This window comes from Phacochoerus africanus, chromosome 16 (assembly GCF_016906955.1).
Source record: "Phacochoerus africanus isolate WHEZ1 chromosome 16, ROS_Pafr_v1, whole genome shotgun sequence".
Classification (NCBI taxonomy): Eukaryota; Metazoa; Chordata; class Mammalia; order Artiodactyla; family Suidae; genus Phacochoerus; species Phacochoerus africanus.
In genome coordinates, this window is record NC_062559.1 from 2,780,588 (window position 1) to 2,807,560 (window position 26,973).

At 56.9% G+C, this 26,973-nt stretch overlaps 2 protein-coding genes across 2 annotated transcripts; one reads left to right on the forward strand and one right to left on the reverse strand.

Annotated features, from left to right (window-relative positions):
• Positions 1 to 1,638: 1,638 nt before the first annotated feature.
• On the reverse strand, positions 1,639 to 14,858 carry INSIG1 (insulin induced gene 1). The gene is made up of 6 exons (XM_047763176.1): positions 14,742 to 14,858; positions 13,678 to 14,108; positions 10,877 to 11,001; positions 9,595 to 9,761; positions 9,246 to 9,345; positions 1,639 to 3,489 (listed from the first exon to the last, which is right to left on the reverse strand). Exons 2-6 carry the CDS (start codon positions 14,084 to 14,086, stop codon positions 3,460 to 3,462), a joined length of 831 nt encoding a protein of 276 aa, XP_047619132.1. The 5' UTR covers positions 14,087 to 14,108; positions 14,742 to 14,858; the 3' UTR covers positions 1,639 to 3,459.
• Positions 14,859 to 22,392: 7,534 nt separating this feature from the next.
• LOC125117710 (uncharacterized) lies at positions 22,393 to 25,670 on the forward strand. Its single transcript, XM_047763769.1, has 2 exons — positions 22,393 to 22,788; positions 25,040 to 25,670. Exons 1-2 carry the CDS (start codon positions 22,471 to 22,473, stop codon positions 25,322 to 25,324), a joined length of 603 nt encoding a protein of 200 aa, XP_047619725.1. The 5' UTR covers positions 22,393 to 22,470; the 3' UTR covers positions 25,325 to 25,670.
• The last annotated feature ends 1,303 nt before the right edge of the window (positions 25,671 to 26,973 follow it).

The window sequence follows — 26,973 nt, forward strand, 5'->3', positions numbered from 1 at the left end:
TCCAGTGTGGCTGTGGCTGTGGCACAGGCTGGCAGCTGCAGCTCTGATTTGTCCCCTAGCCTGGGAACCTCCATATGCCGTGGGCGCGGCCCTAAAAAGAGAAAAACAAACAAAACGTGAAGTAGGCAAGGCAAGTTTGGATATATATTGGCCCCTTTCCGTCCTTTCTTTTCACCACCAAGGTCAAGGGGACGTCTGTAAATCGGGCGGGTGGTGCTGGGGCACCAGATAACTTCATTCTGTCTAATCCAGGTCTTCAGACTAACTGTCAGGAACACTCCTCGGGCAAAATCCCCGGAGACTTTGAAAACTGCTAAATAAAGCCAGCTTCATCTCCACCCGGAGTTCCCAGCTCTCAGCCTTGCTCACGACAGGGCACGGAGGTGGTCTGTGAATTACACACCTCACTCTTAGTGACCTGAGATCATGCAGTCACCTGCTTGCAGACCAGAAAAATTCCAGGAAACGTTTCACTCTCCACACTTCGCCAAAAACACAGGTCAGACGAGTGCGGCGTGGGCGTTGACCTGTTAGAGCCGCATAAAGTGGATGCATCTCAGGCAAACCCCCAGGTCTGTGGGGGGCACATCAGCCAGCTGTCTGCGTTTTCCTGCCCAAACGCTGTGTTCGGCGTGGGAGACACCTGCAGGTGTGGGCTGTCTGAGTGTTCAGGCTTGAGTGTGGCAAGGCAAGGCTCTCCGCCCTCACTGCACTGCCCTCTCCCAAGTGCCAGTGCCCTGCGCACAGCCGGCTGGAGCCCCGCGGGATTGATTGATGTGGGCCCGGCGAACCCTTGTTTCACGGGCTCAGGGCTGCTTCCCGAGAAGTGGGCACATCAGGCCGGGTAAGTCCGCGAGCTGGGGACCACGCTCCGCTCCAGCCTGCCTCCCTTGCCAGGAGCAGGTTCTCTGTTCCAGCTTCCCTGTCGACATGCGCCCCCAGGGAGAGAGGGCGATTCCGAAGCACTTCTGGAGCCCTTCGTCCCCAGCAGAGAGAGGCGAAGGCTGATACTCGGGGACTTGGGGACACCTGTGTGCTGGCTGATGCTCGGGGACACTCTGTGTGCTGGCTGATTCTTGGGGTTCCTCTGATGTGCTGGCTGATACTCAGGGCTCCTGGCTGATACTCGGGGACACTCTGTGTGCTGGCTGATTCTCGGGGTTCCTCTGATGTGCTGGCTGATTCTCGGGGTTCCTCTGATGTGCTGGCTGTTACTCGGGGCTCCACTGATATCCTGGCTGATACTCGGGGCTCCTGGCTGTTACTACTGGCTGATACTTGGTCAGGATGCTCCACCCTTTCCTGGACTCTGTTTGCTGGGAGTGCAGTCCCTCCCTCTCCCACCCCAAGCCTGGAGAACAAACGAGGAGCAGCCCTCTCATTCCTGGAGGACAGCATTCCTGGGAAGGGGCAGAGCAAGGCCCAGGAAGATGTCCCCTCTCGCTTCCCAGTGTCAGTGGGAGGGGACAGGGAGGTTAAACAGGCTCATGTCCACCACGATGAAAAAACGTCTTTCCCAAGAGGTTGTACTCAGTATATTTTGAAGCGCCATAACATACTTTTCCACCCCAAATCAAACATCCTACACAGAGAACACTCCCCTCCCGTGTCTTCAAAGAAAAGCCCATAAATACAATGGTGGTTTTGAACCTTTAATAAAAGTAAAAAAAGAATGCAAAAGAACACAATGCTGAAAACTTAGTATGAGTGTGAATCTCACTGGATGTTCAAATCTGATAGTGCAAATTTTGCCGCGTTCATCCTCTTTTACATTTTTACAAGCTCAGATCACTTTGGTTCACATACTTGCTATAAAGTCTTGGCAACAGAATTCTTCAGTTCACGTCTTTTGGCTACATTATTTCTAAAGATACAGATTTCCAGTTTAAGAGAAGAAAATACTTCTTGTTTGTGTGCGATCAAGTACATTTGAAAGGACCAATGACTGCTTTCGCCTGACAACTTCTGGTTTTTCATAAAATGCTGACATTGTCATTGAAAAGGCGTTTCACGGAGCTCATCATTTTCGTTTGCAGAAAATGGAGAAGGGGTCTCTGCAAAGTGCAGAGTGATCCCATTTTCTTTTAAACCCAGTTCCCCTAAAACAAATTCGCTACGGTAACCTGTAATTGACCCCAGGATATCTTCCTCAAAACCAAACCAAACCGCAACAAGGCCCATCCCTCAAGTGGCCAGCTGCCGCCAGAGCCCCCGTGTCCCGTCCCGCTGACCACCGGCTGCTGCTCTAGAGGAGTCTTCTCATCAAGCCACTTACACAGAACTGAAAACAACCAAAACATTTAAACTGCAAAATACAAAAAGGTAAATTTGTAAGTAAAAATGACGAGTGTCCTAAACCCACAAAACTGGAGTATTTCAAAGGCCCAGGGCTCAGTGGAGGGCACAACAAAGCAACTTCACAACCGAAAGAAATTATTGCTGAATTTCGCCTCCATGCAGCACTGAAATGGAGAACCCTCTGGAACACCTCATATGTTAAAAAAAGAAAATAAATATTTAAGAGAATACAAGGCTCAGATTGGTTTTCATAGACATTGCACTTGAAGTTGAAGACCCAGGACTTGCAACCCGGGTCTCACGTGGTCTGTGCCAGTCACTGAATACATTGTGCTCACCACGGCTTGGAGGATTTAGAAACACCCGATGTTTAATGCAGTGACACACGCACTCTTCTTTTTACAAGGCAATCACAGATTGCAAACCCCATGGGGCTGTGGAAAAAAGCCGTCCTTCCTGTTCTGAGTTGCAAAGAAACACCCGAGTTTGGTGAGGACAGACATGCGGCGGACAGGTGCTCCCTCCCGGACGATTCGGGATTCTGGATAAACTTCACAAACACGGAGGGAAAACCCCAACAAATCACAGTGCAGAACGATGACCGCGCGTGGCCTCTGCTCTCAGGAAGATTGTCACCTCGCGGGAATGAAGAGCCAGGTCGTGCGCTGCGCTACAGATGGGTGACCGCGCTGTGCTGGCCGCCGCCGCCGCCCTCTCTTTTTGACACAACCCTGTCCCACAGTCTCGTGGATGAGTCAGCTTCCTATCGGACCACACCTCCTCCTTGTAAAAGCACCGTCGTGCTACCCCCTGGGCGCCGAGACGGCCCCGAGCTGGTAGTGAGGCTGGAGGTCAAGGCTTTGAAATATGGCGACTTGCTTTTAATAACAAAGGAAACCAAATCCTCGGGACCCTGTGCTCTGCGCACGGTGGCTCCAGAGCAGGCGCCCCGGCGGCGGTGGCGGTGGCAGCGGGGCCGCGGCCCCACGCGGTGGTCCTTCTTTCCGCCTGGCTACTCTGAGCAGGCCACGTTTTGTCCAGGAGTCCCTTGCAGTCAGCCCGATCTAAGGAGATGAGGAGGCAGACAGGCCGCCGTGGGCACAGTCCCGAAGCACAGCCTCCCCGCCCCGGCCTTGCGGCAGGATCGGCGGGTCTGAAGACTCAGTCGCTGTGTGGCTTTTCAGAACCACCCTGCACGGACAAAGAAGAAATTAGCAGGAAATGTACACGTATTCTAATTAGCAGTGAGGCCTCTTCACCAAAAAGTGAGAGGTGAAAGGTCCCTCTGCAGGGACCAGGGGATGGAGGGGAGAATCCTGGAGCCCGGCCCGGGGCCCCTCGCCCAGCAGACGGCCTCTTCCCGAGCCGCACAGGGATGGAGCCGCACGTGAGCCACAGTCTCTGTGCAGAAAGCTGCCTGTTTATCTGAAGAAGGGGCGGATTCTGCCGTCAACCAAATTCCTATCTGGTTTCTCCAGAACAACTCACCCACCTGCACTCTGGGGAGAAGGCCACGTGGAGGGGAGCAAACGGATGCCCAGCAACAGCGCTGCCTTAACCAACAGAGCCTCCCAGCTCACACCTTCCTCCTCACGGGCCCTGCGCTTGTCCCCGCTCTCCAGGTGGCTGCTCTGCAGAGGATGGACGTCCCAGCAGAGGGGCCGTGCAAGGTCAGGTGACCCTCCTGCGGTCAGAGCTGCTGCCCTGAGCCCTGAGCCTATCCCCTTGTTTCTTGTTCCGCGTCCGGGCAGCTGGGCTTCCAGACGAGGAGCTCTGGTCTCAGAGCCGTGGGGCCCCTCCTGACCGGCCCCCCAGGAGCACTCAGACTTGGAAGACCTGATGGCCTGAAAGCCTGACCAACGGCTAAATGAGGACAAGAAATGTTCCTGGACAAACACCACCTGGAGAAAACCAGGAGCACAAACGGGAGGCAGGACCGACCCGTGATGCGACGGACAGAACCCTGGAACCGGGGTCCGGTGTGACAGCCAGACAGGAGACCACTGCCTCCCTGGATGGGAGCCAGTCCGGCGCACTGACCCCATCAGAGCTCCCGAGGGCAGCAGACCTGGCTGGCAAGAGGCCTCCTGCGGGAGCCGGCGCCCGGCGCGCACCCTGACCTCACCCAGAGGGCAGCCCGGCAGCGGGAGCCCGAGACCCCAGTGCCCCAGACGCCCGGCTCCAATCCGCTCTGCACTCAGTGCACTGACACGGTCCCTCCACCAAAGTGCTGTTCAGGACGCCCTTCGCCGACGATAGGAACGTCCAGCCCGGCACCTTGGGTGCGGCAGGTGCCAAGTAAAAATCAGCCCTCAAAACAGAAGTACCGTCATTACTCCCAGCAGCCGTTGAACCGCAAACAGGAAGAGCGAAGTCAGGGCCACCTGCCGGGGAAGCAGCTGTGACCAGGTGTCCTGGGCCCTGGGGAGCAGGGCCAGTCCTCGCTGTGGCCGTGGGAAGCCTTGCTTTTTCTGAGAAAAGACTTGACGCTCCAACTAGCACCAAATACAGATTCCATAAAGTGCCCCTACGGGCTCGTCATGTTCTTTTAAACAGGCAGGCTGACCAAAAACACCACAGCGAACAGGCCACTTGACCCGTTGAGCACTCAGGCAGAGCCGGCCTGCAGGTCTTGGGCGTGGCGACCCTGCCAGTGCCCACCCTTCTCTTCAAGGGGGCGAGGGAGAGACGCCCAGGAGCGGGACCCAGAGCTGAGTGTCCCTGCACTTGGCCAGCTGCCGTCAGTGCCCCCCAGCGCCCCCCTCCAGTCCTCACTCTGGTCACATCCCAGCACAAAGCCTTCCTGCTGAAGCTGTCAGTTTTAAGCCAAAAACTCATTCTGGGACAGCAGCCCCTAAAAACCTTTGCCAGCTCCACCCTGTCCAAGGGCCCACGGCCAGGGAGGGGCCCGTGCCCCCCGGGACCTTCAGCAGGCAACCAATCTCATTTCTAAGGCCCTGAGCCATTTCCTAGGTTTTAAGAATAGAAATGAGTGTTTAAATTTTGAGCAAAGAGTTAAGTGCACTTTTATAAATAAGAGGTTCATTTTTTTTTCCCATTTCTGTGAAGAAAAAAAATAAAATAAGGACTTGAGTTAAGAATTCTAACTCCTTTAAAAACAAAGTATTGGTTTTGCCCTCGAAGAAAATTTTCTTGGACAAGACAGAGTCTGGCAAGGTGTGACTTTGTCACAACCTCAACTTTCAAGACTCCACCGGATGGAGGTGAGAGAGTCAACACAAAGGCAACAATTCTGAGACACGAATACAAAACCATGAGGGGCAGTGTGTACCATGCATGTGCCCCAGTGCCCCTGGCTCAAGACACTTTGGCTCAAGTGCCAGAGTCCCAGCAGGACTGGGACCTGAGCAGTGGGTAGTCCAGGGCCCCAACCTGGCAGGTGCACAGGGTCAAAGCCACACCTGCAGCTCCTGTTACTGCAGGGCCCTTGCTCCAGCCTCCTAACTGCTGCTGCTACTGCCTGGGGGACAGGTGGGGGGAGCCCGCCCACACACCCAACAAAAGGTCCCAGGAGACGCTACCGTTAGGTAGGGGCAGGCAGTGTCATGCGGAGAGGGCCCCACAGTTTTCTCAAACAAGTCTTATCATAGGTGTATTTTTCATTCTTCAGCCCTGACGTAATCTGAAGCAAGTATGATTTCCTACGCTTCCAATAGTCTCATGAAAACTCCAATTCTGGCTTCACGTACTTATCTCTCTGCTGCTGCAACAGCACATTTTTGAAGGCCAGCTTTCAGCCCATGGCAATGGCGAGGAGGCCACACCTTCAGTTCAGGCCCAAGTGGATGGAGCACTTGATAAGAGCGTGAGGCCGTAGGTTCAAAAGTTACCGGAACTGCAGGTGAGGGCTACTCAACTCCTGCTGGACACAGGGGACTTTTTCTAAGACTGTCCACTGTTTTCAGGAGATTCGTTTACACAGCCTTCACGGGATGGAAAAAAAGAGGAACAAAAAGGCAGAAGACTCGGGAGGGAGACCAGCACAGGGACGAGGCTGGGAGCCCTGGGGGTGGCCAATCTGCTGTTTCCTTGTCATCTGCATCCAAGGCCCGGGCCTTGCTCCCAGGAAGCTGGCAGCACCGTGCAGAGGCCGAGGAACCAGTCCTGCAGTGGCCCCCCAGTGAATAATCTCAACAGGGGGTGGTGGTGGGTCCACCCGCCCGAGACTGAACCGAAGCTCGGAGCTGCTGTCACCCCGAGGGCTTTTGGTTATGAAGGCGCACTGGAGCCTTGTACAACTGTGGGTTTGAACCCCACGGCCCACTTGCATCGGAATTTTTCAGAAGTAAATGCTACGCAAGTATGGTCGGGGGTTGGCTGGCTCTGAGGATAGGGACAGCTGACATACATTCGTCACACTGGGATTTTCCACTGCTCAGAGGGTCGGTGCCACAGCCCCCGTGTTCTTCAGGGGTCAACTGTATGTTTTCACTGTAAATTTTACAAATGCAACACAGGAGAAAACCCCAAACCCACCTGCAGTTCCGCTGCTCAGCACTCAGCACCTGGGGCCCCTCTCCCCCGTCCTCACGACGGGAGCGAGGGCTGCGGCTCTGCCAGGCCGGCTGGCCCAGCCATCAAGACTGCTGAGCCCGGCTCCTCCTTCTCGGGCCTCCGTCAGCCCCGCAGCCACCCACCCGACTTCTTCTGGCGTAAACGGCTGTGACAGGAGCCGGGATGGTTTCGCCTTTATTCACCCTGTGACATGCCCTCCGCTGGGTTTGGAAACCCGGAGAAAAAGGCCTCGCTTGTGTCCTTCCGTGGAGCAGCCGGCAGTGGCCACGTGCTCCTCCGTCTGGTGCAAGGACCTGGGCCCGGCGGCGCGGCCAGCGGGGGGGGCAGGAAGGCAGCTGCGGCTGCTCTCGGGGCCGAACGGGGCCTGCCAGCTGCACACCGCTGCCGGGTCTGCTCGCTCCCCCTGCCGCTGGGACCCCGCAGCACAGACTCGGAGTTTCAGGGCCGGGGGTGGGGAGGCGGGCCAGGCCCAGAGCCCGGGAAGGGGCTGGCACTCAGCCCCCGTTCCAGGACACAAGGGACCCACCCGACTATGAGGGGGCTCACGGCCGTGCCAACGCTCATGTTTTCGGTTCCGTTTGAAACTTCCATCTTTGCAAAGAAAGGAAAGTGTCCGAGACAAGGGTGGAAGGCTGTCGCCAGCGGTGTGACGGCTGCTCTGGCGAGACGTCTCCTTGTGTGCGATGGGACGTTCTTCCCTCTATCGAGACACCAGTGTACCAAAACTGGCTCCAAAACCGCCGGCAAAAATGTTTCGGAGTGGAGTTCCCGTCGTGGTGCAGTGGTTAACGAATCCGACTAGGATCCATGAGGTTGTGGGTTCGATCCCTGGCCTCGCGCAGTGGTTAAGGATCCGGCGTTACCGTGAGCTGTGGTGTAGGTCTCAGACCCGGCTCAGATCCCGCGTTGCTGTGGCTGTGGTGTAGGTTGGCAGCTCCAGCTCCGATGAGACCCCTGGCCTGGGAACCTCCATATGCCGCGGGTGTGGCTCTAAAAAGACAAAAAGCCAAATAAATAAATAAATGAAAAATAAAAAATGTTTCGGGGCATCAGCTCCCCCACCCGGAAGAATAACCAACTGCGTGAATGTTTTCAGTTTTAACTCTCCACATGGTCGTGGTGGTCGAAGACAGGTTAACCTGAAAGCTTCACTAGGAATCCCCGACGGCACGGCCCTGAAACAAAACCCTCAAAGCAAGAAGCAATCGTGGCGTTGCCTCACGCTCCTCTGAGCCAACACATCAGGCCCGGGGGCGCAGCGCACGAGCCGCAGGGAGTGTCGAGAGCCAGGCCCTGACTCTCATGAGTGGACCAGAAGCCACTGTCTCAACGGAGTCTTTCTGCCTTGGCAGCAGACCTGCAGAAAACTACGAAGGAGCCCACGTGAAGGGTGAACCAAAAGGAGGCAAGTTCTCTCTCTTCGGAGTTACTTCTCTTTCTGTGAGACTGCCCGTCACCCTCAGTTCGGCTCTCACGGGCGGGCAGCAGCTGTCTTTGAACACAGCTCGTGAGGGACCAAGACAACGCTCTGAGAAAACCCAGGATGTGCCTCTGAGGGAAACGGCCCCCACGAGACTGGTTTCTCGCGTTCACTTGTTTCATTTCCGCCTCCGAGTCAAAAGTCCACCTGCAGGAGCAGCTACACGTCCGCGTGTCCCGCTGTCATCGGAGTGCCGAGGCACCGGGCTTTGACTCCCCCAAGAACGCGAAGTTACCCTGGCTTTGTCTGCCTCTCCGGCTCCCAGCAAAGAGCTGTGCGGGGGCGGGGGGGCGCTGTTTCTCTTTCACCCTAAGACAGGGCCATGGCCAGGCCGGGGGCCCCCCAGCCCAAGGGAGCTGGGCGCACCCTCCCGGCCCCCGTCCGCACTCTCATAGGGCCTGGCCCGGCGCCCTTTGCCCCAGCATCACCCACTCCCACCTGAAGGCGGGGAGGAAACGCGTCGTAAGTCATTCATTCAGCGGCTGCGCTGACTTTCCCCCTTATCACAGGAGCTGCGGCGCAGAAAAGCCGCTGATTGATCTGCAGTGTAAGGCGACCTCTGGCTCCTTGCTGGCATTCTCTGTGGGTTTACAAATCTCTGAATCTTTATAATTTAGCAAAGAAATTACCTGGGTATTAGACCTGCTTTTTAAAAAATATGCACTCTTCTGAGTAATTGGTGCTCCTGCGTCTCAACCAGACGTTTATCAACACGACTGTAACGCACTGTGGTAACCAGACCCATCAAGCTATAGCCAGGAGCTCCCTGGTGGCCCAGCAGATTAAGGACCTGGGGTTGTCACCTCTATGGCTTGGATTCCATCCCTGGCCTGGTAAATTCTGCATGTGGTGCTTGCAGCCAATAAGTAAATAAATAAATTAAGTAAATAAATAAACACTCCAGTCGGGGTGGAGGTGACATTTCACGTACCATGGCCAGCTGTCGTCCTATGTTTCCCACTGTCACGCCTCCCGAGAAGAAAATACACGGGAGCCAGGAGCGGATGTAGAGGAAGTCCGGGGACGTGTACCTGCGAGAGAGGAAGACACGAGCCTGAGTGGTGGCTCTGCGGCGGGCACGCTGTGCGCCCGGTGCACCCTGGCGGCAGCGGCGAGGTCTCCCTTCCCGTGACATCAGCCACCAGCAGCGTTTCCGAGAATGCCGTGCCTGAATTTCAGGCACACATGTACGGGGAAAACGTGCCATCCCGGCTCCGTGGGTACTGGAAACAAAAGCTGAGCGACGGCTTCCCGACGGGGCAGGGCGCGGGCACACTTACTGATAGACCCCGTTGTACACCAGCAGCTGCGTGATCAGCGTGGCGAGGACGGCGATGGTGAGCCCGAGCCCGAGGCCGCTCCTTGAGCGGTCAAATGTCCACCACAGGCCCAAGGACAGGGCTGCCAGCGTCAAGGAGAGCTGAACGTTATTGGCAAAGTCCAATTTCTGGTGATGCAAAGTTAAGGAAAAGTTTCATGATTTTTTAAATGGTCAAACCCCAGAAAACCCCAAGCACCGGGTGAGCCTCCGTCCGTAGAAACTGCTCAGTGAGCTGCAGAAACCATCTCCTGGGTGCAGGGTCACCGTGACCACGATGGCCTGGAACCTGCTCGAGGACCTCTGGGCCCAAACTTGACTTTCCAGATCCCTTTTCTGAGAGCTACATATAAATTCTGCTGGTACTTCAACCACAAAGCAACATACTTGGCAAGTAAGTCAGGTGTGGCCCCACTTGTACTTCGCGTTTGACTGGTAGTTGGAATGGAGCGCCCACCTCCGGGGGAAGACCCTCGACAGACGGCGCTCAGCACAGCACGTTTCCTGCTGGTGGAGGCACAGCGGCTTCCAGCACCACACCCCCGTCGGAGCCCAGACCTCTCGCGGTTCCCTTGACCCTTAGCGTTAAAGTCAGGGTGGAGCCGATTTCAGAAAGAGTAACTCTTAAAAACATACTCCAGCTGTGCTAAAGAAGCCGCACATCTTTTGAGACCCGGTAAACCATGGCTGTCTTCCTGAAAAACGCACTGAGTACAGACAGGCCGTGTGTTCCGTGTAACGCACGCCACCGGGGTTGGCAAACTTCACCCTGCGGCCAGCTTCAACCAAGACCCCTCTTCCAGGGCCAGCGCTGCGGGCTGGCCTGGGCCTTCTGGGGTCTCCGAAGAAGTGGCCCCACGAAGAGTGACCCCCTGGCCACTTCTCCCTGGTCCACCAGCGCAGGGCTTCACGGTGGGAAGACGCTAGGTAGAAATGCAACGGCATTTACAAAACAAACTAAGAAAACTGAGCAACGTGCTTAAAAATAATACTCCCAGAAGACTGTTCAACTGCTCACGAGATAACATATACCCATTAAGGAGGTCTCTTGTGGCACCAGGGGTTAAGGATCTGGCGTTGTCACCGTTGTTTGTGGCTTTGCTTATAACTGTGGTACACAAGAACTGTAGCTGGCACTGGCCCCAGAGCTTTTTTGGCATGGCCACACACACACACACGAGTAATGAAACATTCAACGTGTAACGCCAGAAGCTGCTCTGGACCACACACCCACTCAAGGATACAGCACTGGCGTGGTTGATGCCAACGAAAACCGCTACACAGCGCATCACACTGGCCCACTCCCTCTTAAACTTGTGCGGTTCTCCAAGGTGGCTGTCGATGCAGGGGTAGAGCAAGCCCACGACAGCTGTGAAAGAAGGGCAGACAGCAGGGTTAGAGAAACGGCCTCGACGTGGGGTGATGGCCCTGCGGCAATTATTAACATGCTGGTCAGACACTCCTGACTTCAGGGCTACAATGTGATATTTCAATTAAAACTAATTTTACATTTTTATCCTCCTTGAGTATAAACAATAAAAATTTAAAACAAAGTTGCAGTTTGGTTTGCCCCATAGCAGGAACGGAGCAGGGGCTACTTAGCGCGTGCAGGACCCTGCAGCGCCTGTGCAGTCGGCCTTCGGCCTGCATCGGTGTCGCTCCATCTCAGTGCAGAGGGGGCTTCCACGAGGGCCCGGAGGCCACAGCACGGCCTGCCATCGATCACGACCCACACTGATGAAGCCACCTCTCTGTGGATCTGCCTTCGCCGCCGTCCCCGGAGGCAGCACTGCCCTGTTAGGGGTTCCTGCATTTTCCGCAGGAGCCCCCGCGCATGGGCTGTGGTGGGTCGGGGTCCCGGGGCAGCCACGCCCGACGGTCCCGGAGCCCAGGCCCTGAGCGGGGCATCGCGTGGGAAAGGAGGGAACCGGACGCCTCGTGTTTGTTTCCTCAAGCGAAAGATGATGAGGATTATGGACCGAGAAGCCTGAGGAGGGAGCGTGTAGTGTGTTCAGAACAGTGAGGCTGTCCTCAGCCATGGGGCTTCACAGAGACCTCAGACGGGGGAAGCGTGGCGCTCCAGAGAGAAGTCGAAGGAAGGAAGGAAGAGCAGGAGAGAAGAGGGTGTGGTGCCAGGGCCCTCGTGAGGTCACCCTGCTGCTGAGGCTCGTGAGCGTGCAGCACCTGCCGTCCCAGCAAAGACGGAACCATTTCAGGTTCCTGAACAGAGAGGCAGGCAGAAACACACTGTGGCCCAGCATTCAATGAAAAAGTTTCAGTTTCAATTTCACATTACATTTTATCCAGTTCTGCTTTTGCATTTTGAAAAATGAACCCCAACCATTCTGTGACTCAAGTCACTATAACTGCATCTTGCCCTTTAAGGTTAAAAGCTAAATAAGTGAAAATGTACTATGGAATTTCCCCCCTTATGCCCTTGACGGATGGTTTAAAAACAAAGTGAGTAAGGTATGAGAAGTTGTGTTTCAGATATGCCTGGGATTCCTTGAAGCTTCAATTGCAAATCAAGCCTAAACTAAAATGGTTCAGTGGTTTTAAAGATCAAGCTTTTGATTCAAAGAAACTACTGTGCCAAATGTGAACAGAAAGAGACGTTTCTCCAAAAGGATGTAGAGCCATGAACTTAAAGGGGTTAGAAAAACAAAACAGCAGCCGGTGTTTCTGAGAACAAAGAGAAAAACCTTCCACTCGCTGCTTCATCACCATAGTGTCCCCGTCATGAGGCATCCCGCCTAGGACACAACCTCCACTCCAAGCCCACTGCCTCCTTGCAGTTTGAAGTGAGCCTGCTGAGAAGACGCCCCTTTCCAGGGTGCAGGGGACACACCCAGACTCCAGGGGGCAGTATAGGCAGGGTTGCGAACGGGGACCTGTCACTCCGCTGTGCCCCTGCAGACACGGGAGCTTCACCTCTCTGATTCAGTTCCCGCCTCTGTGCAGTGGCGCTGAAGCAGAGCACTGCTGAAAGGACCAAAGGAAGCACAGCCTACGGGACAGGAGGCAGGGCGCTCGTTCCCTGGTGGCCCGTGGGGCCGACGTGGCGCTTTCACCGCTGCAGCCGGGGTTCAGTCCCTGGTCTGGGAACCGAGACCCCACATCAAGCGGCTACGCACCGCGGCCAAAAAAAGAAGAAAAAAGAAGAAAGATCAGAGCCCACGAGGTCAGCAGTTCACAGAGGGGAGCTACAACGCAAACAGAAGGGCTCCCTCCCGCAGGAGGCTGCCCGACGGGAGTGTCTGCTCCGGACACTCCGTGTGCTTTACAGCCAGGCAGGCGGAGGCCACAGAGAGCACCCGGCAGGTGTCCATTCATCCATTAATTCGCCCACAGCAAACGCTCTGTGACTGGAAGAACTGAGTGACCTTCTGAGCCGTTTTTATAAAACCAGCCAAATAACTGAGCAACTCTACTCCAAACAGCCAGTCCACCTGTCCACAGCAGACTGCCGCCCCGGGGTCACGACTGGGTCTGGCCAGGGTGGCTCCTGTCCAAACTCTAAACAGAGACTTCCTTTTCCATCATCCCGGAGCCCAGCGGCGGGGGCAAGGCCGGGCTCTGGCCACGTTCACTGGGCCGTTCCGAAAAAGGAAGAGCAGGAGGCCGCTGGGCTGGGGCAGCAGCTCTGCCCACTGGGCCCACGTGACGGTTTGTTTTCAGTTACCGGGCCGGTAGCGTGTTCCCCGGGGCAGCCAATGGCACTCCAGCCCCGCCGCTCACCAGTCCTGCCCGCGGCCAATCCGGGCAGCTGGTTAGGATGACAGCTGCGGGGCTCCCCTGGCACTGGCCTCAGGGCCGGGTCAGGAAGAGGGAAGGGCCCGGCCAGCCTGGCACGAGCGGGCGAGAAGCAGCCAGTGACCGCCCCGCCATCTCCACCACCGGGCCTCCTCCAGCCTCCAAGCCCCCTCCCCAAACGCAGTCGCTGGGATGCACAGTCTCCTCTGTGGATGGTTCCATTTTCAAACAACTGGTTCCCACAGGCTGAAAACCGTTTTTAACCAGACAGACGTCGTTTGTTTCTACTCACCAGCGGCCGTCCCACAGCAGGGAGGGACCCACCAGGCTGAGGAGAAGATGGTGGCGATAACCTCCTCGGGGAACAGGGTGACATTCCTCTGGACCTGCAGCAGGTTCAGCACCAGGGCCAGCACGACCCCCACCGAGAACAGCACCAGGCTCCTCTGCAGCAGGTGGTGGTGCCAGCTGTTGGTGTGGCCGCTGCCACCATGGCTCCCCATGCCAGTGCTCTGAGGCGCATGAGAGGGGTCAGGGCCCTGGGCACCGTGGGCCACCAGCAGAGAGGGGCCTGACACAGAGGAGCTGATCATCTCCCCCACCTTGGCCTCCTGCCCTCTGGCACTGGCCCTGGGGTGGCCTCTGTGGTTCGTGCCCTTAACACAGGGACAGCTCCAGAGGTGGTCGTCCAGTCTGGGCATCAGCCACACCTGACAGGCTCTCCTAGAAGGAAAACGGGGGTGGGGAGAGGGAATCCCGATCAAGTTCACTTCCAAAGGACAGGGCAGGTTCAGAGAGGCCCAGAGACATGGCTCTGGGCACGTTCACTGGCCAGGAAAACCCCCGAGTCTCAGGGAGTCAGCCGCACAGGGTAGCCCACGGGCAAGTACTGCGGGGGAGGGGCTGCAGGGACCCTGTCCACACCCGGCCCCTGGGTGATGCACAGGCTGCAGCCACAGCCAGGTGTTAGGTACACCTGGGTGATCCCGCTGCAGTACCTCCTTGTATGAGCCCTGAAGTTCTGGCCGGTACAGTCCAAAAGTTTTTCAGAATCCGTCCGTCTGCAGGAGGCAGAGGCCAGCCAGCGGCAGGCCGCCCCAGGACAAGTTGCTGGGGTCGTCCCGGACGGAGAACAGCCCTGGCAGAGCCCACCTGATGTCGGGGATGCAGTCCCCCACCCCGCGGCTGGGGCTGGAGTCAGGGGGCGCACCCAGGCCCGAGGGTGGGTGCTGAGGACCCCAATGGAAGGCCGTCCAGAGGGGCGGCTGCTGGGAGTGGAGGCGCCAGGACCTCGACATCCCGTCCCCAGGGCTCCCCACCGCTCCCGGCCCAGTTCCCCTTGCCGCACCCTCGTACCTGGCCAAGGGGCGCCCGCCCGCGGGCTCGCCGGGGGAGGACGTCGCCGAGGAGAGTCGCGGCCCAGAACGCCTGGAGTTGAGCCCGCGGCCGTCCACGCGCGGCGCAGCTTATAAGGCGGGCGGTGATACCGCTGCTCACGTGACCCCGGCCGGGCCCGCCACCCCGCCCGCGCTCTCGGGGGCGTGGCCCATGCGCGCCCCGCCCCGGCCGCGCGCACGGCCGCTCACGGTCTGGTGAGGCGGCCGCGGCCAATCGTGGGCGGGCGGCCCATATGACGTCATCACACGCCACCGCCGCCCCGAGCTCGGCGCACTGGCTCGGGAGCGCGGACGGCCGGCGGCGGACTGGCTGTTCCCGGCCCGGGACGGGGGCTGGAACTGGGCGCGGCCGGACGGGGCGGGGGCGGGGGCCGGACCGACGGCAGGCAGGGGTCGGCCGAGAGCATCAGGGGCCCCGGGTGGGAGGCGCCCCGCGCAGGTTCCCGGCGGACCGCGGAGAGAGGGCGATTTCCAGGGATTGGCAGCCGCGGGCCTGGAGTCCGGCGGCCGAACAGCTAGGTCGCCGGACCCTCACCCAGGCGTGGCGGTTGGCAAGCCTCTCCCGTGCGGCCGCTCCACTTGGTCACTCTGCAGCCGCCTGTGCCCTGAAGATGCTCTGACCTCTGCTCCTTGTCGGCTGTCTCAGTGGTGGCCACACCTGCTCATGCAAAGCGGGTTCGTGTGCGCAGCGACCAGCAGGTGCTGGCAGGGAGCGAGGGCTCGGAGATGAGAGCTGTGTATGCTGCGTGCAAGGATGTAGGTGGTGTTAAGGGTGCTTTTATGCTTTTCTGCCACCAGCGTGGTTCAGAAAACTTTTCTGACATAAAATGCTTAAGAAAATGTAAATGATGAAATCGTCATTCATAAAATCGTTTCTTCTCGTTTCGAATTGTCTTTCAGTGGGAAACAAACCATCAGAACCACTTAGGAAAAAATAGAACGCTGTTTTATCTTGTTGATGTAATGTATTTATATCCTGTTTGCCCCATGGTCACACCATCTAAATAGCAGGGCAGGCCCTGTGCCACCTGGAAACCCACATTTTGTTGAGTAAGATATTTAAGATGTCCTGGAAAGACAGTAGAGCAAGTGTGCGGCCTCTTCTCTCTGCAGGTGAGAGGAAGTCTGTGCTCTAATAGGGTCAAGAGAGCTCACAGGCTTAGGCGGTGTCAAGTACCGCATTGTGTGGCATCGTACATCAGGGTTTGTGGTTTTTATGGCAGAAGGTTGGAAAAAACCTTCCTGAGGTATCAACATTTCTCAGACTTCATTTTTAGGGGCTGATGGGGTGGGAATTCACATGAATTTGCGACGGCCATCAGGAGACTACAAGGAAAAGCCATGCCTGCAGTGGATGGCTCACTCTCCTGGCCCCCAAGGGTGATCCATTAGGTGACTGGTCAGGCAGCGCTGTGCGAAGACATTTGCCGTGGAGTTCCCTTGTGGCGCAGTGGGTTAAGGATCCGGCGTTGTCACTCCTGTGGCTCAGGTTGCTGCTGTGGCACAGGTTTGATCCCTGGCCCGGGATCGTCCACAATGGCAGGGAGTGGCCGAAAAAAATTTAAAAATTAAAAAAAAAAAAAGGCATTTGCCTTTTTAGTGTGTTACTGTTGCCCCAGGATCAGTACTGGTTTCCCTGTCACCTCTGCCTTACCAGCCAAACACACCCTGGTTGTGTAGATGTCCTACTGCTGTCCATGACGCCAGCAGGAATTTAACCCCATCTTTTATGATTCAAGCATGAATTAAAAGAGTGTCATCTCTGTGGATTATAAGCAGAAATTACTCTCACAAACGATCATGTTCCATCAAGACAGCCCTGGCTAATAATGGGACTTGTTTTCCTTTCTCGAGCATGACCAGACAAAGCAAGAGTGGCTGGAGAGGGGCCCCCATCCTCTGCTCTGCCTCCGGGTGAGCAGCGCCAGGCTTTCCTCTGTCCCGGTCGGCACCATACACTTTGTTCAAAGCAATTTTGACGTCAAGGAATCCAGGTGCATGAAGATAGGGGTGTGTGTGTGTGTGTGTGAACATGCACAGACTGTCACAGTAACATTGGAACTGGGTGGCCGCCAGAACAGAAAAAGCTGCCCAGCTATGGTTAGATAAACGATGATACCTCCATAGAGTGGGGTGCTGTATGGCCAGAGCCATTCCTTCCTCAGCCATCAGCCTGTGCTGGGTCTCCCCTGCCCTCCATCGGCCTCAAGTCCTGCGCACACGGGCTGAGAGGCCCTGATACGAACCAAGCTGTTAGCCTCAAGGACACGCACGTACAGCACGGCCTTACCCCTGGAATGTAGGCGAGTCATGGATCCCACTGGGAAGCACCAGCAAATGCAGGAAGCTTCTCTCTGGCACATGTGCTTTCAGAACCTGGTCTGTTCAGGTACAGGAGGCCAAGTAAGCCGAGGTGACCGCTCTTTACTTGGTACCGAGCTGCTGTATGCAGGGATTCCTGACAGTCGGAAATCGGTGTGTCTGTCTGCTGGGATCTAGAATGGTTTTCTTCACCGTTTTTCCTCCTGCCGTTCTGCTTGGCCTTGCTGACTATTCCGATTTCTTTCCGTTTTAATCCTCCATGTGCCCAAGTACACGCCTCGTAAAAACACGGGTTCCTGTGCTGTCTGTCTGCTGCGTGGAAAAGGGCTGTCAATTCCGTTGGCTAATTGGTGTGTTAAGGTCTGTATTCACTTAGCCACCTTTTCCTCTTTCCTGAAGCCGCTGGTGATGCAGCCCAGCCTCTGACTCTCCATCACTTCTCGCGTCTGTACTGAGACTTTGTGGACAGCAGCCTCCAGGGGCCACGCACAGGCCCCGTGGACCTGTGGGAAGGTGGGAGGGACGCCTGTGGGCTGCGTTCTCTCGGGTCCCTGCTGAGGGCTGTCTCTATGGCCTCAGCCTCTGTAGCATTTGTCACTGCGTCCCTGGGGTGGTGGTTGGCCTAAGGGCCCGTGGAGTCTGGCCCCGTGGATGAGGTCCGTCTAGGAGATTGACAGCGGAAGAATTCGCACATTCCTCTCTTGGAGACCACAGGCTCGACGTCAGGAACCATAGCCCAGTGCGCTGAGTGTTCGAAACGCCCTTATCTCCAGGGAGGCTGTGATTGACGCAGCTTCCCTGAGAGTGTGGGACACAGCGGGATCTGTTGTCTCCAGCCCGATCAGTGGCTGCGAGGTTAGTGCCTGGGGAAGGTGTTCGGGAGGGTACCATTTACTCCTTAATGGTATCACTGCGTATTGGTGGCAGATATGCTCTCACACAAGGAGAGCGTACTGTCACCTACAAACCCAAACCAGTGCCTCACCTCCTCCCCAAGTCACTCACCAAGGTCAGGGCATGGCAGTGGGCGTCACCACAAGCCTCGGTTGCTCTTTTGGACACAGACGAGTTGTAGGATCGTAGGCAGGGTGCGAGGGTTTCTCTAAGGGCTCTGGGACATCATGGAGTGAGCAGTCTGCTGCCCTGAGTCTGTCTTCCTACTGTTCTTTTAATTAGAGCGTGAATAACCATTTACAATGACTATTTTTAAAAATAGGGTAGATGATTATATTATTTGGTTTTGTTTTGCTTTGTGGCCGTGCCCAAGGCATGTGGAAGTTCCCAGGCCATGGATGGAAACCACGCCACAGCTGTAACCAGAACCACAGCAGTGATAACTCCAGGTCCTTAACCCATTGCACCACCAGGAAACTCCAAGTATATTATTTTTTAAGACAAAAACATCACATGCTTATTGTAGAACATTCAGAAAATATGGGAAAATTTATGTTACGTTATTTTATGTTTTATTTGCTTTTTAGTGCCACCTGTGCAGCATGTGGAAGTTCCCAGGCTAGAGGTCGAGCTGGAGCTACAGCCGCCAGCCTATGCCATAGCCATAGCAGTGCCGGATCTGAGCTGAGACTGCAACCTATACTGCAGCTGGAGGCAAAGCTGGACATTTGACATACTGAGCGAGGCCCGGGTGGAACCGGTGTCCTTATGCATACTAGCCAGGTTCATTTCCACTGAGCCACAATGGGAACTCCAGGAAAATATACTTAAAAAAAAAATCCATGAGTTCCCATTGTGGCTCCGCCATACCGAACTTGACTAGTACGGATGAGGATGGGGGTTCGATCCGTGGCCTAGCTCAGTGAATCAAGGATCTGGTGTTGCTGAGAGCTGTGGTGTAGGTCGCAGACACGGCTCAGATCCGTCCTTGCTGTGGCTGTGGTGTCGGCCAGCAGCTCCACCTCCGATTTGACCAAGAGCCTGGGAATTTCCACATGCTGCAGGTGTGGCCCTGACCCCCCAACCCCCCCAAAAATCCATAATCCCACCACCTAGAGATGCTCACCGTAACTTTTGGGGGTATGTATTTCCAGATATTTTTCCTATGCATATATGTGTGTTTAAAAAAAAAGTGCAGGTAGGATCATATGGTGGCACCAAGCCTTTGAAGCTATGAAGTCCATCAGCAGAGACTGTGTCAGCACTTTCTAACAACTTTATTGAGACAGCATTCGCAAACCGTGTAACTCACCCGTTGAAGTACACAGTCGCTCTTAGTATATCCACAGAGTTGTGCAGCCATCACCGCGGTCGATGTCAGGACGTTTTCAGCACCCCACGAGGAAGCTCTGTGTGCCTTAGAGTTTCCCTTATCCGCCCCTCACCCCACTCTCCCAGCCTCCACTCCCAAGCCTGAGACGGCTCCTAATCCCAGTCTCTCCCTCTCCTTTTATTCATTTTTGGCTGCCAAGTGGCATGTGGAGTTCCCAGGCCAGGGATCAGATCCCAGCTGCAGTTTTGAACTATGCCGCAGCTGCAGCAACGCCAGCTCCGTAACCCACTGTGCAGGGCCCGGGATTGAACCTGAGTCCCAGTGCTCCAGAGACACGACCCAACCCCTTGCGCCACAGGGGGAATGCCTCTCTTTTCTGTTTCTATAGATTTTCCTGTTTTGGAATTTCATAGGAATAGACGGATCCAGTCTATGTCGTCTTTTGTGCCTGGCTGTCGCCAGCACAGTGTTTTCAAGGTTCTTCCGCACTGTACCCGGTACCAGAGCTGCATCCTTCCTCTTTATGGCTGAAGGATGTGCCATTATCTGGAAACACCAGACTTTGTTTATCTAGTCGTAGCGGACGGATGCTGTTGTGTCCACTGTTGGCTCCGATAAGTGATGCTTCCACAGAAGCGCATGTGTGTGAGTTCCTGCGTGGACGTGTTTTCACATCTCTCGGGTGGACCTGCTGGGGCTGGACCTGCTGGCCACCTGCTAGCTCTGCCTTGAGTTGTTTGTGGAGCTGTTGGGCTGTCCTCTACGCAGCCGGACCCTTTTCCATCCCCAGCGGCGGCGCAGGAAGCTTCTGGGTTCTCTTCCTCCTCACGAGCGCTCGCTGTCGTCTGACTTTTTGATTCCAGTTATACCCAGGGGCCGTGAAGGGTGTGTGTCGCAGCGTTGGCAGCAGGGTGGCATTCCTGCGAGCCAGGAGTGTCTTAGCTTCCTCGTAGGGCTTCGTGGCTAAGTGTTATGCCAGCAAGAGGGAGGGAAGGAGGCGAGTGAGCCGAGAAGGAGGAGGGGCGCGCTGGGGCCTGAGCGACGTGGCTGCAGCCGTCCCGGGAGGCACCTCCAGCTGCCTGGTCACCGGGATGTCTCCATTCGGGCTGCATTGAGCCAACGTGTTCTGCGAGAACCATCCTTTGGGAGAAAGAAAAAAAAGAGGATCGTTTAGCTCTCCGTCTCCCTCCCACATGGGTCGTGTGCCCCGTGGTCACCATGGCCTCTGCTGTCTCCATCCTGGCACCCGGCCCCTCAGTGGAGCTGCTGGGCAGCCCGAGTCCAGAGCCACCAGCGATGCGTCGGCAGAACCTGACGCGGTAGGAGGAGCCCAGGGCGACCAGACTGTCCCTCCCTGAGTCGGTCACCCAGGGAGGGAAGAGAAGCCTCGGGAGTAGCTGAGAGACCAACCCGTGGATGTGGAAGGTGGTTGGCGAGCCAGTCGCAGAGCCACTGCCAGTGGCCCCCAGAGGGCTGGCAGGTGGGCCAGGACAGAGTGCCCGGGGTGGGGCGGGCGCCTCGGCGGCCCTGGCGTGGAGGCAGGAGGCCGCAGCGGGCACAGGGATGGCAGGTCCAGAACAGGAACTGCCATGTGGGCCATAAGCCCAGGGAGGTGCCCCCTGTGGCCGCACGTACAGGAAATGGGACGATGCAGAGATTAGCGGGGCCCCTGAGCGTGCAGATTCTTGAGGTGATGCATGTTAAGGACAAAAAAAAAAAAAAAAAAAAGGAAAAAAAGAAAAAGAAAGAAAGAAAGAAATCCAGGGAGCTGTGTTCCGGGGAGGAGTCAGCAGAGACAAAGACGAGCTCAGGTGGGAAGGGTGCCGTGGTCTGGGCCGCGGGGCCTGGGGCCGGGCAGCTCGGGGGCAGAGGACACCATCTGGAGGGCCTTCCTTTCTTCATCTTCTTTCTCTTTTTAAATTCCTCAAGTCTCCCACTTACCAGCCAAGCAGACTCATTCGTAAACCTCTCTGCTAGTTTGTATTTTAATATATGATCTAATTATATATGCATTATAATACATAGTATATGTTTATGTACTACAATTATATATATTACCCATACTAATTTGTTGATTCTAGATTGTACTTAATAATGTTCCCTTATTTTAGAATAAGATTGAGTTCACTAGCAACACCTTCCCCAGCCTCTGTCTTCAAATAAATTAGTGCATTGTTTTTCCCAGCTGCCCCCATGACATATGGAAGTTCCCGGGCCAGGGATTGAATCCACGTCACAGCTGTGACCCACATTGCAGCTGCAGCTGCAGCAGTGCTGGGTCCTTTAACCCACCTCGCCAGGCTGGGGATTGAACCTGCACGTTCACAGGGACCTGAGCTGCTGCAGTTGGACTTAACCCATTTCGACACAGTAGGAACTCTCGTTTCCTTTCGTTTTAAAAATGAGGGAGACACGAATTTGAAAGCTGAAGGAGGATTCCAGTAAGAGAAGGAGAGAGAGAGGGAGAGCGTGTGGGTGATTCTCTGAAGAGCCCTGCAGAGGCTGGGCGGGGTGGGTGGCAGGATTTGCTTCATCTCCAGGAGGGTGCCCTGGAGGAAGAGGCCCCGGGCAGCAGGGGTGGGTGGGCGCCGGGCAGTGCCCACGGGCAGTTTCAGTGGTTGCAGGAGGAGTTAAGGGACAGGGAGGACTGAGCCAAGGAGAGAGCAGTTGGGTGTCGGTGCTGAGGGGCTGCTTGGACAGGTGGACAAGGACGGAGAGAGGAAGCCAGGCAGGGACAGGCGCTCCTGCCCTCCCAGGCGGGGGAACCGTGCCGAGCGCCACATCGGCTCCACACGTGGGATCTCCGCTCTCTCCCCTGGCACCGCCCCCCCAGCACCTCCACATTGCTTACCTGGCACACAGGCTGAGAGGGGACCGGTCACATGGGAGGTTTCAGAGGGACAGCAGGTGCTGATCAGACAGAGCCGCAGGGCGGCCCTGGGATTGGGTGGCTTGCGTGGCGGGGAGGAGGGATGGGTCCGCGGTGTAGGACAAAGCTGCTGAGGCAGGTTTGAGATGTGCGGGAGCCCCGTGTCCTCAGGGGGTGGGGACGTGACTCAGGGTGGTAGGTGGCTGCGGCAAGGAGGGCTGCTGGCTTGGACAGTGTCTCCCTGAGTCACGTCCTCTCTGGGACCTCCGAATGCAGCCTTATTTGGCGAACTGGGTCACCGCAGCTGTGGTAAGTCAGGAAAAGGTCGCGCCAGAGGAGGGCTGGCCCTTCACCCAGCATGACTGCTGTGTCCCCGTGAGACGAGGGACAGAGGCCAGACAGAAGACGCGGAGAAGCCCCGCCGTGATGGGGGCGGAGGGGACTGACACCGCTGCCAGCCAGCAACGCCGAGGCACCCGGGAGCCCCAGCAGCTGAAAGGGGCTGACGCCTCGCTGCCTCCAGGACTGTCGTTTCTCGTCACCCGGCCTGAGCCACCCCGGGAAGCGAAGACAGAGGCGTGGACTGAGGTCTGTGGGAGTGGGCGCTCCCCTGGGGACAGCCAGGCACGACACGTCCCATGACAGCCAGGTCTTGCCAAGGCCCAGGGAAGTGGGAGGGGGCGGGCACGAGGCTGAGAATGGGGTCTCTGCGGGGAGCTGAGGGCAGCGGGAGGTGGAGTCGGGGTGGGAGGGCCGCGCAGTGTCTTCGGCCCCCTGTTCGGGGGCCGGGGGGGGGCTCATCGTGCCTCCCTCGCAGCCCTGCTGTCCTTGCTTCTTGTCCAAATACACGTGCCCAGTGTGGCCTCTGTCATTTAACCTTCACAAACCCCTGAAAGACAGGTGACATCTGTTATCTGGCAAACGAAGACATTGGCTCTGGAGTTCCCGTTGTGGCGCAGTGGTTAACGAATCTGACTAGGAACCACGAGGTTGTGGGTTCGATCCCTGGCCTCGCTCGGTGGGTTAAGGATCTGGCGTTGCTGTGAGCTGTGGTGTAGGTCGCAGACTCAGTGTGGATCCGGCGTCGCTGTGGCTGTGGTGTAGGCTGGTGGCTACAGATCCGATTTGACCCCTAGCGTGGGAACCTCCATGGGGCCTTAAAAAGACAAAAAAAAAAAAAAAGAAAGAAAGAAAAAAAAGAAATTTGCTCAAAGCCATTGCACATCACGAGTGGCTGAGCAGGGGGTCACGTTCAGCTCTGTCTGAGCCGGCAGTTGCTGCCCTCCCCACCACCCCCCGTTGTTGGCATCCCACAAGCCTTCGTTGAGCACCTGCTGTATACACTGTATACAGAGGCCCAGGCTTCTAGACAGGGAAGTCCTGTAGGAGCTCAGGAGCTGGAGAGAAGGACCTAGGGCTGTGGTAGCAGACCCTCATGCTTAACGGCGTAGGACAACCGTGTTGACCTTGGAATTCTGGGGGATGGGCTTCAGGCAGTTAAACTCAAGGCCCTGAAGGCCGTGTTCCTTCGGAGGCTGTGGGGAGAATCCTCTCTCCGCTCCCGGTCGAGGCCCCTGCCTGTAGCAGCCCGGCCCCTGCTCTGTCCCCGCGTCCCCTCCTCTGACTTTTCTACCCCCCCCCACTTTGAGGACCCTGGTGGTTTCTCGGGACCACCCAGATCATGCGGGGTAACGTCCCCATCCCAAGAGCCTCGCAGGCCCCGGGACCCGAGGCTCGGGGACAGGACTGCGCTGACAGGAGGAGCCAGGGCTGCTCTGTGTGTGCTAGGCTTCCTCGCAGAGGTTCACACACGAGGCCCCCAGGGCTGAGGGGCTCCAGCCTGTCACACAGCAAAGGGGGCATGAGCTCCAAACGTCTGAGCCGGGCTGGGGGGTGGGAGAGTGATGACGAAGTGGGGGAGTTGGTTGGGCTGAACCCCGAGGGTCACGCAAGTGGATTTGCCTTTATCCTCTGAGCTGACGTCTGCAGACCTTTTTATGGGGGGGGGGTTGTCACCACTCGTAGCAAGTGAGGAGGACCCCAGGGCCTTTCCCAAAGCAGGGTCCTCCCGAGCCGACCTTTCGTCATCGCATGTTCCTGTTGGTTAAACCAGGGTGAGCTTCCGCTCCAGATACATGTGGTAGTGGAGGCATAAGTTATACGTGTATTGCTGGACTAATATCTCATGTATGTTAGAAGATACATAAAAATGGAAATTTATTTATTTTTTTATCTGGATCACACCCGCAGCATATGGAGGTTCCTAGGCTAGGGGTGGAATCGGAGCTGCAGCCGGCGGCCTGCACTACAGCCACAGCCACGCCAGATCCAAGCTGCATCTGTGACCTACACCATAGCTCACGGCAACGCCAGATCCTTAACCTACTGTGAGGGACTAGGGATCGAACCCTCATCCTCACAGCTACCAGTGGGGTTCCCTACTGCTGAGCCACAATGGGAACTCCCTAAAAATGGAAATTTAGCATCAGGACCCCCTGAATTTTAGGTGGCCCCTGACAATGTTTTCCAGGCCCCCTGCGCCCAGGTGCGTTCACGGGGCTGATGGGATGTGAGCAGACGTGTGGCGGGCAACTTCTGGGTCGTCTCTTAAGACAAAGTGCCTTCCTGAGCCCCTTCTTAGTCTCTGCCGGTTGCAGCAGCAGAGGGTGTGGACGGGAGGTGACACTGTCGGCGGGGGGTGGGGGCACAGGTTTCAGGAGAGAGCTGAGCATCTCCCTGTCAGTTAGCTTTCATGGCCCCGTTACCGCAGCTTCAGTTTAACCCTCATCCGTACATCGTGTTCAAGTTCACATTCAAGCTCAAGCTGTTTTTTTCCTAGGTGCTTTGCTGTGACATGTGTAACAAAGCAGACTCTGCCCAGGAGCAGATGTGTTTGTGGCCACTTGCCGTGTCCTTGCAGGGAATGCCAAAGACTGTACTGTTGTCACCACAGCATCTGAAGGACACGGATTACAAAGCAGTACCTAAGATAACTTATAAGCCACTTTGGGAGCTGCCATGCTCTGGCGCGGACCCCACGGGTGGGTGCTGCTGTCACGCTCCGCACGGCGCCCTGACCCACGTGTGCCTGCCCGAGTCACGTCGAGCAGTGGCCTGCAGCTGAGGGTCCGGCTGAGCGGAGGTGGCGCTGGATGCGCCGTGTTTGTGTCCCGTCCCGGGAGTTCACAGTTTGCCTTGGGAGGTGATCCGACTGGCCACAGTCTGGAGGCCTGGAGGGGCCGAGGCCAGGAGCAGCATGAAGAGTCTGGGGAGCCAGGCCGCACCCAGTGGACAGGGCTCAGCTTGGGGACTGGAGGGCAGCTGCGACCCGGGCACTCTGGGTAGAGGGAGGGGCTCACTCTGAAACTGACGGCACTGACGGCCGGAACCCAGCCGGAACGCAGATTGGGACTCGAACCCGGCCTAAACCCAGACTGGGACTTGAACCCACCGTTTTAAATGAGAATCCCTCACCCTGTGTCTGGACTCCCTGAGGTTCGGGTTCTTCATGTCTCCGCGCAGAAGGAATTCAGCGAGAGACGAAGTGATGGGCACGAGGCAGATTTATTAGGATAGGACGCTTGTGAGAGGCGCAAGCGGGCAGGCACGGACGCTCGGCCCTGAGGATGCCCTGAGGGTCCCGTGGGCGGCAGTTTTATCCTCCAAGAGGAGGGGGGGTCGGAAAGGGCCGCCTCTTCCTTTCTGGGAGTCGCAGCGCCTCCTTAGCATCGGGTCAGGTGTGTGTTCAAATCAGCTGAGAGGCGGTCCTCAGACTCCTGCCCTGGGTCTGAATCTGAATGCAGCCCTCCTCCCATCCCCGACCCCCGTGACCCGAGGCAGTTCTCCTACCTCCACCAGCGAAGCAAGCCTGCCTTGTGCTGATGGCTCTCCTGAACCGCCAGTGGGCTCCTGGCAGGTTTCCCTCGGTATCTGTGACCCCCCCTTTGAGGCGGCTACAACCACCTCTGCCTGCTCCGTCCCTATCAACCCTGCCTTCTCTCCCCTCCGTCCCCTGGACCGGGTGCAGCTGGAGGGGGGGCGTCCTGTGACCCCTGGGGGTGAGCCACCCTCCCAGAAGGTCTCAGGGAGCACAGCCCAGCTGCTGCCGCGTGCCCGGCAAGGTATGTAGGGAGCAGGGGTCCCGTCTTGCCCTCACCGGTGCCTAGCGGTGGCGGTGGCAGAGGCCCCAGTGCTCAAACCAAAGGGGAGGCCTGCCTCAGAGATGAGCGAGGGTCACAGCCTGGGGACAGCCACTCTGTCAGTGCCTCCCTCGTCACTTGCCCTGTGGCTCTTGGCAAAAAATATCTTTAAAACCAAAAAAGACGTTCGCTGTGCGTCCCTGATCAAGATTCACAAGAAAGAAGAAAAGTGGAAAAAAAGTGACATCCTGTTTTTCAGCCAGGCTTGGGGGGGAGCTTGGGGGGGGGCGTCTGAGACAGGGCCCCAAGGGATAAAGTGGGTGACAGTGGCAGCACAGAGAAGACAGAGGCTGCCTGGGTATGAGTCTGGTCCAGCTGCCTCATAGGGAAGGGGTCTGGAATTCCCGGGGAGGCAGAAGGAAGCTGTGAGGGTCTCAGCGGGTCTTGGGGGGGGGCACTGCCATCCAGCTCAGGAGCACGGGTCCTGGAGGTGGAGGAGGTCGGGCTGCAGGATGGGGAGAGGGCGGGAGGGACGACGGAGGGGGTTTCTGTTCAGCGCGAACATCTGCCAGGCTAAGGGGGGAAGGTGGTTGGCCACGTAGGGACCTGGACCAGGTTTCAGCAGCAGTGTGGC